This window comes from Crotalus tigris, unplaced genomic scaffold (genome assembly GCF_016545835.1).
Source record: "Crotalus tigris isolate CLP2741 ecotype Arizona unplaced genomic scaffold, ASM1654583v1 scf7180000017828.1554129, whole genome shotgun sequence".
Taxonomy (NCBI): domain Eukaryota; kingdom Metazoa; phylum Chordata; class Lepidosauria; order Squamata; family Viperidae; genus Crotalus; species Crotalus tigris.
The window spans coordinates 1,455,383-1,466,355 of record NW_024096658.1 but is presented as its reverse complement, the minus strand read 5'-3'; the positions used below and the strand labels follow the sequence as shown (position 1 = coordinate 1,466,355).

The window sequence follows — 10,973 nt, the reverse complement described above, 5'->3', positions numbered from 1 at the left end:
ATTAAATAGATATTTGCTATTTTGTATGTTTGTGAGCTAAAAGACAAACAGATAAAAGTTTGTGCATTTGAGAGAGACAGATTTGATAAGATAAAGCAGTGGTTCTCAACCTGTGGGTCGGGACCCCATTTGGGGTCGAACGACCATTTCATGGGGGTCGCCAAACAAGGCTGTCCGCCATTTTTTCCCCTTTTCTTTGGCCATGCCCCTGGCACATGGTGATGTATAAATGGTTGGGGGTCACGACAACATGGGAAACTGTATTATGGGGTCACGGCATTAGAAAGGTTGAGAACCACTGAGATAAAGAATGTTATTTTATGTAGGATTCTGTTTTCTTCGAATATGGGCTTCGTTATTTTCAAGTAGCTAGTTTTTAACAATGAAAACCTGCTTGAAAGCATTGTGTATCTCAGTGTTTCCCAAACTTGACAATTTTAAGGCATGTGGACTTCAACTCCCAGAATTCCACAGCCAGCGTTGCTGGCTGTGGAATTCTGGGAGTTGAAGTCCTCATGCTTTAAAATTGTCAAGTTTGGGAAACACTGGTGTATCTGAAAAGTCAGGTATTGTGATTGAATCAGGCTTACCATAATTCAAGCAAGGTTCCACTCATGCCTTTTTCCCTTTATTACTAGTACTATTTTTTTTTTTAAAAAAGTATATAAATTAGCCTACAATGTATACAGGTACCAGCATTTAGCTCTCTTTTGTAGGAATGAATGTTAAGGATACAGGCTTATTTTAATGTGAATTGGCATATAGAAACAGCTGATTGGAGTGGTCAGTTTTATTTTACTCCTCTCCTGTAGCCCCTCCTTTCATTCCATTCCCCCCCTCCCCCTAGTTTAGTTTTTCTGAAAATTGTGCATTCAGTCAAAAATTATTAGGAAGCAGGGATAAGGACTTTACAGAAATGCAACGTATTTATGAAAGCAACTTAAAATGTTTTAAAGCAGTGGTTCTCAACCTGTGGGTCGGGACTCCATTTGGGGTCGAACGACCATTTCACAGGGGTTGCCAAATAACGCAGTCCGCCATTTTTCCCCCCTTTTCCTTAGCTGTGCTACTCCCTTTTATTCTATTGGCTTTTGAAAGCGAATAGAATAGACTCTCTTGAATAGAGTCTAATTCTATTGGCTTCCAAAAGCCAATAGGAATTGTCCAGGCTGTCTCTGCCTTGCTGAGCCCGCCAAAAGTCCCATTCTGCAAACGGTGCTGCACCTGTTGAGTAGTCCTCGACTTACGACCGGTTGAGTAGTCCTCGACTTACGACCGGTTGGGGGTCGCGGCATTAAAAAGGTTGAGAACCACTGTTTTAAAGCTTCCATGTGAACCTGAAAGAAAAGATCTAGCTGTGTTACGGTAGTGGTTGCACTACGGAATCAATGTCTCAATATATTTGAGAAGATACCCAAAATAAGAGGTACACTTCTATTTTCTATATATTTATATTCTATTTTGAGCAAATCAATGTAATATATACAACGCTTATTATTCCAACTTCCTTCCCCTCTCTCCCAGCAACAACCCTATAAGATTGATTGGGCTGAGAGAGAGATGTTACACATACATGTAAGATAAACTACTTGCCAGGAAGAAAATGTGAATGTGTGTAATTTGGCAATTAAATAAAAATTGGAATAGTGTGTATAATTTTTAATCTTAAAATTGCTCGTTTTGAACAACCTGTAGTCACATCCATTTTTCTTTACTTTTTTTGCTGTGGGTAAAGCAGAACAAGCAGTGTAAACCAGCTGCTCGGTTAGCCCAGGTATATAAGAACATTAATTCATTAAAATATTTTTAGCTTGTTTAAATTGGGATTTGAAAAAGGCTGCAATTTTTAGGTTTTAGGGTAATCTTGTCTAATACATTAAGTACAAGTAGTCCTTGACTTACGACAAGGCTCTTCAAACTTGTCCCTTTTATGACTTGTGGACTTCAACTCCCAGAATTCCTCAGCCAACATGCCTGGCTGAGGAATTCTGGGAATTGAAGTCCACAAGTCATAAAAGGGCCAAGTTTTAAGACTCCTGACTTAATGACCACAGTTGAGCCCAAAATTTCCATTAATAAGCAAGACAATTGTTAGGTGAGTTTTGCCTCATTTTATGACCTTTCTCACTACAGTTGTGAAGGAAGCTAGCCCAGAGAAAGAAATATTAAAAGGGCAGAAAAATATATTTTTCCTCAAAAGGACTTTTTAAAACCAAACCTGGCCTCAAATCTATCTCTCTGCCCCAAGCAAGACTTTAGCCTCATATAAATGCAGATGTAAAACCATCAGAGAATTGAAGCCAGAGCAGTCAAGAAGACAAAGAAAATCTGCATACCCCACCCAAATTCATTAGCCCCATCACCTGGGAAGCAGGATATGATAATAGGATTAAACCACAGATATCAAGGCCTAGACCAGTGGTTCTCAATCTGTGGGTCGGGACCCCATTTGGGGTCGAACGACCGTTTCACGGGGGTCGCCAAACAATACAGTCCGCCATTTTTTCCCCCTTTTCCTTAGCTGTGCTACTCCCTTTTATTCTATTGGCTTTTGAAAGCCAATAGAATAGACTCTCTTGAATAGAGTCTAATTCTATTGGCTTTCAAAAGCCAATAGGAATTGTCCAGGCTGTCTCTGCCCTGCTGAGCCCGCCAAAAGTCCCATTCTGCAAACGGTGCAGCACCAGTTGAGTAATCCTCGACTTACAACCGGTTGAGTAGTCCTCGACTTACGACCGGTTCGGGGTCGCGGCATTAAAAAAGAACCACTGGCCTAGACAAACACTCAGAAACAGCCTCAAGGTTCATGCCACGGGAACAGGAAACTTCCAAACAAGGCTAGAGAGGGTATAAAAAGCCTACTGCCCATGTGCTCTCTCTCTTTCCTCTGCTCCTTCCTGCCAGGACCATCTTTCTGCTTCTTCAATAAACTGTAACCTTCCCAAAGCAGTCTCCATGTTGCCTATTTATTCCTGGCTTGGATGAACCAGGATGAAGACTTACTTCTGACAGTTGTTAAGCAAATCACTGTAGTGATTAAGTGAATCATGTGGTCATTAAGGGAATCTGGCTTCCCTCATTGACTTTGCTTGTTGTGGGATCATGTGATCACCATTTGTAACCTTACAACAGTGTAACTCATAAATACATGCCAGTTGCCAAGTGCCTGAATTTTAGTCATGTGACTATGGGGATGCTGCAATGGCAGTAAGTGAAAACCCATAAGAAGTCACTTTTTCAGTGTCCTTGTAAGTTCAAATGGTCACTAAATGAATGGTTGTAAGTCAAGGACTACCATAGATATGCTGTTTTTACCCAAGACCTACCTTTTCATTTTGCTTCAGGGAGAATGAACAAATGACAAAAATTGGATCAATAGGCCTGCTCTTTGACAGCCTGGAGAACTATTATAGGGACAGGGAAAAAATAGTAAATGCGGAGACTTCCACTCTTGATGCTTTTTGTGCAACCGAAGAATTCTGTGAAATTGGAAAGCTTGCACACTCCCCTGGCAATAGAAGGGGATAGCAAGGTTTCTATTTGCAGGGTGAGGATAAAGCTGCAGTCCATAAATTTCTTTTCCGTAAGTCGGAACATAAAAGTAATACAGTGTTTTACAAAAGAACTTCATTTCTTTATCTCCGTGCGCACACGCATCCTCCGCCCTTTCATAGGCTCAAGCCTACATTTCCCAAAGGACTCTTCGGCCTCCGGAGCGGAGATTCCTGTACAAACGAACGGAATTGTCCTGCGCTGCATGCTGGGATATAAAGTCCTTTCTTCGTGTACTTCAACCTACGCTTTCAATAGTTTTCTCCTTCCGCCTGCCCCGGATGTACTTTCTTGGGGCGGGGTGGAGTGGGGGCGTCACGGAGGGGCATTGGGGTGTTCGTTCGGGCCGCGTGTAGGTGTCTAGAAAGGCCACCTCGGAGGACCAAGCCGGGGTGCTGGCGCCGCCGCCGCCGCCATGTTTGGTTGCTTGGTTGCGGGGAGGCTGGTGAGTGGCTCCCGCCTGTGGCCGCGGGGGATGGAGTGGGCGGGCTCCTCGGCCTGGATCTCCATGGAAACGAAGGGGAGGGGGAGAGAAGGAGAAGAAGAAGAAGAGGTGACCATGGAAACGAGAGGGCCAGCTGGCCCTTTGGGTTTTCTATGGTGAACGATGCGCGGGGCGACTCTAAGCACCGCCTCTTGCGGTTTTGGACTCGATGGGATGACGAGGCGCCGATCCGATGTCTTGAAACTACAACTCCCATCACCCCTTGGGCAGCAGAGGCTGTTGTGGGGTTGGTAGGAGCTGTAGTCCCAATGCATCAGTTGGTGCCTGAGAGGGAAAGACTAGGCAGGGTCTGAAGTGATGTGCAACGTGTGACGGGAGTTTACAAACTTAACATTGCATTTATGGAAGTTTTCAACAGGACTTATGCCTTCCTTAACTGGGTGTGATTAAAAAAAAAGCTCAAAAGATGCAGTCCCTTATTTTTGAGGGGAAAAGCCTGCACCTGTTGGAACTTCTACATTGGACATGAGGCTCCTACTGCTGCCTGCTTCCTCTCTTCCACCGCCTTTTTATAGAGCTACCTGAGTCTAAATTCATCCTTCAGGGATGACTTCAGAAAGTGAAGTCCTTCACCACTATTTGCACAATTTACATTGCAAATTGGGACTTTGCAAGAAAGATTGCAGCCCAACATTCGCAATTAGATGTGCTGCAATCTTTCATGCAAAACCTCTACCTTTTCAAGGTGGAGTTGTGCGAGTGAACCCAATGCTTGCATTCTACTGTAACTAATTTCAGTATAAAACATATGGGTCTGAACAGTGAATTACAACTTTTGGTAGTTGTTGCAGACGTTGCATTTTCAGTGGAAATCACTTTTTCATGAGTTGGACTGATTTATCAGATGGCTTAGCATGTTTGACTGCTAAAACTCAGAGTTAAGGTTACACTGAATCTGCTAATTGTGAGGTGTTATGTTGGAGAATGTTCTCTACGCCCGTCATATATGGATGTATTTAGCTGATCTGTCTTCTGTGCAAAAGGCTAAAGCAGGGATGAATCAAATTGCACAAAATGATGCATTGACATCATGTGAACCAGTTAGCCTGACTCAAAATTTGCTCAGTGGAAAAAGGGGTTCCCATTTAATGCTCTACATCAGTGTTTCTCAACCTTGACAATTTTAAGGCATGTGGACTTCAACTCCCAGAATTCCACAGCCAGCATTCTGGGAGTTAAAGTCCACATGCCTTAAAATTGTCAAGGTTGAGAAACACTGCTCTACATGGAGCTGCCCTTGAAAAGTATCTGGAAGCTCCAATTAAGCACAGACTCTGCTAGAATTCTCTGAAGATGGACTCCCAGCACAAATCTGAAAGTTTGGACAACAAAAACTCTGGTCTCAGTAACAGACCCAGATTGGATCCTGCAACATTATCCTGGGACACATATGTTCGCTTTCATCCATGAAGCTTCAATTGGTTCAAAATGTGGCAGCCTGCGTGGTTTTGTGCAAATCTATAGTTGGACATGTGTCACTTCTCCTGTGGGAGCTGCATTGACTGCAAATTTGCTTCCAGGTTCAATTCAAGGTGCTAGTTGTCAACTTTAAAGCCCTTCATAGCTTGGGACCAGGTTATTTGAAGGATTATGTTTTCCCGGTTACATCTATCACCAGAGAAGGGATGCTGAGGATGTTACGGGTCCCCTGTCTTAGTGGAGCCAAAAATAAGGGCCTTTTCTGTGGTGACTCCCTCCCTGTGGAACATCATCGCTGTGGAAATAAGATTGGCCCCCACTTTGACACTCTTTTAAAAGGCCCTGAAGATATGGTTTTGCCTGGGACTCAGAGTAATATGGAGCCGATCAAGTGACTGGTTTGATTGTTGTCGTCAGGGGTTGGAGTTTATTAGGTTTTTATTGGGGTTTTACTTCTGTAAACTGTACAGAAACACTGAGCATTGGGCGGCCAAATATATTTTCCAAATAACCAAATAAACTTCTTTTATAGGTTCAAACAGTGGCACAGCAAGTAGCAGAGGACAAATTTGTGTTTAACTTGCCCGACTATGAGAATATCAATCACGTGGTGGTCTTTATGCTGGGGACTGTACCCTTTCCAGAGGGTATGGGCGGATCAGTCTACTTTTGCTATCCTGATGAGAATGGTGTACCCGTGTGGCAGCTCCTTGGATTTGTCACAAATGAAAAACCAAGTGCCATCTTTAAAATATCTGGTCTAAAATCTGGTAAGAGAGGGGCATACAAGAATTGGACCCTATGTATATAAGTGTGTGTTACTACAGGGCAAAGATGGGTAGTCTGCATTTTTGCAGATTCCTGAAGTCCCCCCCCCCAGGATTGTTCCTGCCCCCAAACTTCAGAACTTAGAGCTATTTAGTAATAGTAGTAAAGTTGGAAGGGACCTTGGAGGTCATCTAGTCCAACCCCCTGCTCAGGCAGGAAACCCTACACCATTTCGGACAAATGGCTGTCCAGTCTCTTCTTAAAAACAGATGTGCCTCCAATAGAACTAACAGTCTATTTGGCCAGGAAACATTGGAAGCCAGTTTGGTGTAATAGCTAAGGTGTTGGCATAGAAACCATGAGACTGAGTTTTAGTTCACCTTAGGCCTGAAAGCCAGCTATTGTAGGTGACTTAGCCAATCACCAGGAGACCGTGAGTTCACAATCGAGGCCAAAATTTATGTTGCTATGCGAGACATTTGTTAAGTGAATTTCGCCCCCATTATTGCATGATCCCAGGACACTGCAACCATCATAAATATGAGTCAATTGCCACGTGTCTAAATTTTGATCATGTGACCATGGGGATACTACCACAGTTGTGTGAAAAATGGTGATAAGTCACTTTTTCAGTGCCATTGTAACTTTGAATGGTCAGTAAATGAACTGCTGTAAGTCAAGGACTACCTGTATTTTAATGTTTCATTAATGGTGGCGGTAGGCTTTTGTTGTTTCATGCCACTGCAGTAACTGATGTGTTTCCCTCCCATGCAGTCTTGTGTATGTTTGAAGTTACTTCAGAATTGTGCTTGCATTGAGAAGAAGACCAATGCATTAGGGTCGCTGTGGTGTGTTTCTTTTAGGTAAAGGCAGTCAGCATCCATTTGGAACCATGACCATCCCCCAAATGCCATCTGTGGCCCAGATTGGGATTTCTGTGGAGCTTCTGGAAATCTTGGCTCAACAGACTCCTGTAGCAAGCGCTGCTGTATCATCGGTCAATTCATTCACAGAGGTGATTGCAAATATAGTTTTTTTCTTTCAGTAGAACAGTGTTTTTCAACCTTGGTAAAATAGAGCAGAGTAGAGCAGAACAGAATACAACAGAACAGAATAGAGTGTAGAGTAGAAAATGGAATGGGATAGAATAGAATAGAATAGAATAGAATAGAATAGAATAGAATAGAATAGAATAGAATAGAAAATGGAACAAAATGGAACAGAACAGAATAGAGAACAGAATAGAATAGAAAGTGGAAAATAGAATGGAAAGGAACAGAACAGAATAGAATAGAAACATGGAATGGAATGGAATGGAATGGAATAGAATGGAATGGAACGGAACAGAACAGAACAGAGCAGAAGATATTTTGAACAGAACAGAATAGAATAGAAACATGGAATGGAATGGAACGGAACAGAATAGAGCAGAAGATATTTTGAACAGCATTTTGGGAATAATAGAGAGGGTGTTACATGTTGGTTTTCTACAGTCTATCATTTGTTTTATTATTGTCTTTATTATTGTTTTGTTTCGTTGTTGCTATTAAACATGAGAGGTCCTTATGGCAATATTCAAATGCATAAAGAATAGCGTGCTGTTCTAACAATTGCAGCAGAGGTGATTACATATGTGGAAACTGTTAACACATTTTGATTATTTTTTTCAGTTCACTCAAAAGATGTTAGACAATTTTTATAACTTCGCGTCATCCTTTGCTGTTACTCAGGCCCAAATGACACCCAACCCATCAGAAGCTTTTATTCCTGCAAATGTAATTCTGAAATGGTAAGCTACAGTACATGTCCTGGCACTTACAGCCATCACAGCATCTCCTTGTCACATGATCAAAATTTGGGCGCTTGACAGCCGGCATTTATTTATGATAGTTGCGGCATCCTAGAGTCATGTGACTTCCATTTCTAGATGGCTTCTGACAAGCAAAGCTTGTTTGGTCTGATGCCCTGGTGGCGAACCTATGGGACGCGTGCCACAGGTGCACGCAGAGCCCTCTCTGTGGGCACGCGTGCTGTCGCCCCAGTCCTAGGCCTTCAGCCTGGTTTTATAAAACCTTTTCGTTTTAGGCCTCCACCGCCATGTGCAAAAAAAAAATATCAATCAATTTCAACTTCTCGCAGGAAAAAAAAAGATCTAGCAAAGTTGGAATTGATTGATTGAACTTTTTAATTCCCACCCAGTCTGCCATTACCACTGCAGCCACGCCCACCCAATGGGTGGCGCCCACCTAATTGGCCACACCCACCCAATGGGCCACGCCCACCTGGCACCCGACGATAGATAAGTGGGTTTTAGGTTGTAGTTTGGACACTCGGTCTCTAAAAGGTTCGCTAAGTTACCAGGCTAGAAAACAGGAGACCATGAGTTCAAGTCCTGCCTTAGCCATGAGAACCAGCGAGGTGATTTTAGGCTAGTCACTCAGCTCAATCCACTTCACACTGTTGTTGTGAGGAAAATAGCAGCAGGAAGGAGTACTATGTGTTTTTGTCACCTGGAAGAATTATTTGTAAAAATAATAAGGTGGGACATAAATAAAATGATGCACTGATTTTGTTTGCAGGAACAGTCTTTGTCATGTGGAAGAGCAAGCTGTGTCAGCTATATGAGCTATACAGGAGATGTGATAGTCTCTGAAATAGTTGGAAGATGGCTTTGTTTCCAATACGGTGCATTGAGTTTCAATGCTGGAGATTAAGAGAAGTCTTAGCGGAAATCTCTTCGTGTGTAGAGAAAAAAATAACAAAATAGCAGAGTTGGAAGGGGCCTTGGAGGTCTTCTAGTCCAACCCCCTGCTCAAGCAGGAAACCCTATACTACTTCAGACAAATGCTTATCCAATCTCTTATTAAAAACCTCCAGTGATGGGGCACCCACAACTTTTGTAGGCAAGCTGTTTCACTGATTAATATTCTCACTGTCAAGAAATTTCTCCTTAGTTCCAGAGAGTTGCTTCTCTCCTTGATTAGTTTCTACCCATTGCTTCTTGTTCTGCCTTTAGGTGCTTTGGAGAATAGATTGACACCCACCCGCCCTTCTTCGTGGCAGCCCCTTAGATATTGGAAAGGGAAACATTATCCTTAACTTGAGATTGCCACCAATATTAAGCATACAGATAGCTTTGTTATAAAATTTTAATTTATCCACATCTTCTGTTTCTCCCCCTTTCTTTCAGGTATGAGAATTTCCAAAGACGACTAACTCAAAATCCTTCTTTTTGGAAAACATAATCCTGAGTTACTTTTCTGGGAGTTCACTCAAGCAAGCAGATAAGAGCTTAAAAGATGCAATAAGCCGAGCCTACTAAAGAACATCTGGATGAATTCATAAGTTTGAGATGGAGGGGAAAAAAAAAACCCCTCAGCTTTTCTAACACTTCGGGGACTTTGGCTTTAAAATTAAATCATAAAGAGTAGTCATTGCAGCGGTGTCCTGTTTTCAAGTTAAAAACTGTAAACTGAGAAACCTGTGATGTGTACAGGAAACATGCTCAATAATATTAACCAGCATAAACCTTTTGATTTGGTTTTCCTTTCAGACTGAAGTTGTGATGCGGCGTGTTTGTATCTAAAGGTTTGTTGATGTCGCTTGTATAATTTCTAAATGTCCCGTTCGGTTAATTCTGCTTACGATAGTTGATTCGATTACTTTTGGTTTTCATGTTCAAAACAAACAGTTTCATCAGTAGCCCTGACCTAGCACATCCTTTCAGCTAATATATTCCTGATTCTGTCTGAGTATTTGTTTAGCATAGATGGGGACAATGGAGAAAGAGTCAATGAGACATCTATTATCGTCTTGGGACCTGCTCTGAAGAATTGGCTGACAATATGAGGACTGTCCCATTAGTTGTTTCCTCTTTAAGGTTGTAGAAAGTTGCAGTTGATGACTTATCAACCTAGTGACCGAGATTTCAACAAGCCTTACTTGTATAATTCAGAAGCATTGCATGGGCAATAGCTATCAATTCATTTTTTTTTTTTGAGGGCAACTGAGAGCCACCTCTAAAATGCAGCGGGCACGTTCTGTGGGGAGAGGGCATCAAAATGCCTCTTGATTAGAGAAACAGGGAAAATGATCCTTGCAAAATGGTCAGTCTGCCACTTCAGAAGTGAAACGCGTTCTAGTTGGCCGTCCATAGGTCTGGCCCAGCATCTTAAAAGCTATAGAGCCGGGCTGTCCAACATTGGTAACTTTTAAGACTTGTGGACTTCAATTCCCAGAATTCCTCAGCCAGCCTGGGCGCTTTTGGGAGCGGTGGGGGGGGGGGAAGAGGAGGCAATCAACAGCAGAAGATTAGATACTGCCCCAATCTTGTATAAGACTTGGGAGAATTTCTTCCAACTCCATTTTTAAACCGTCCTCCTGTCCTGCCATGTGCTGGGCTCATTGTCGCTTAAGTTTTTAGTGTGGATGGACTGTGAAGAATGTATTTCTGAATTCTGAACATTAGGTTCAACTGTCTAATTAGGTGTTGACTTGGGAGGGTCCCACTCTGTGGTCCAACCCCCCCTCTGAAACAAAATATCAAAAGACAAGATTTAAAAGCCACACTGTCATAATCATTTAGAACAATCCTGTTTTATATATGGAATAGGCCAGTGATGGCGAACCTTTTAAAGACCGAGTGCCCAAACTGCAACCAAAAACCCACTTATGTATTGTCGGGTGCTGATTGGGCATGGCCCATTGGGTGGGTGTGGCCCATATGGTG

General features: G+C 42.5%; 1 protein-coding gene and 1 long non-coding RNA gene across 2 annotated transcripts in view; one reads left to right on the top strand and one right to left on the bottom strand.

Annotated features, from left to right (window-relative positions):
* Positions 1–1,857, bottom strand: part of LOC120307822 — a 31,509-nt gene extending 29,652 nt beyond the window's left edge. The window contains exon 1 of the long non-coding RNA XR_005556661.1: positions 1,274–1,857. This is a non-coding gene — a long non-coding RNA (uncharacterized LOC120307822). The remainder of the gene's footprint in view (positions 1–1,273) is intronic.
* Positions 1,858–3,841: 1,984 nt separating this feature from the next.
* On the top strand, positions 3,842–9,776 carry HIKESHI (heat shock protein nuclear import factor hikeshi). The gene is made up of 5 exons (XM_039342967.1): positions 3,842–3,997; positions 6,009–6,246; positions 7,108–7,259; positions 7,915–8,033; positions 9,435–9,776. The coding sequence occupies exons 1-5, from the start codon at positions 3,968–3,970 to the stop codon at positions 9,487–9,489; spliced, it is 594 nt and encodes a 197-aa protein (XP_039198901.1). The 5' UTR covers positions 3,842–3,967; the 3' UTR covers positions 9,490–9,776.
* Positions 9,777–10,973: the final 1,197 nt, after the last annotated feature.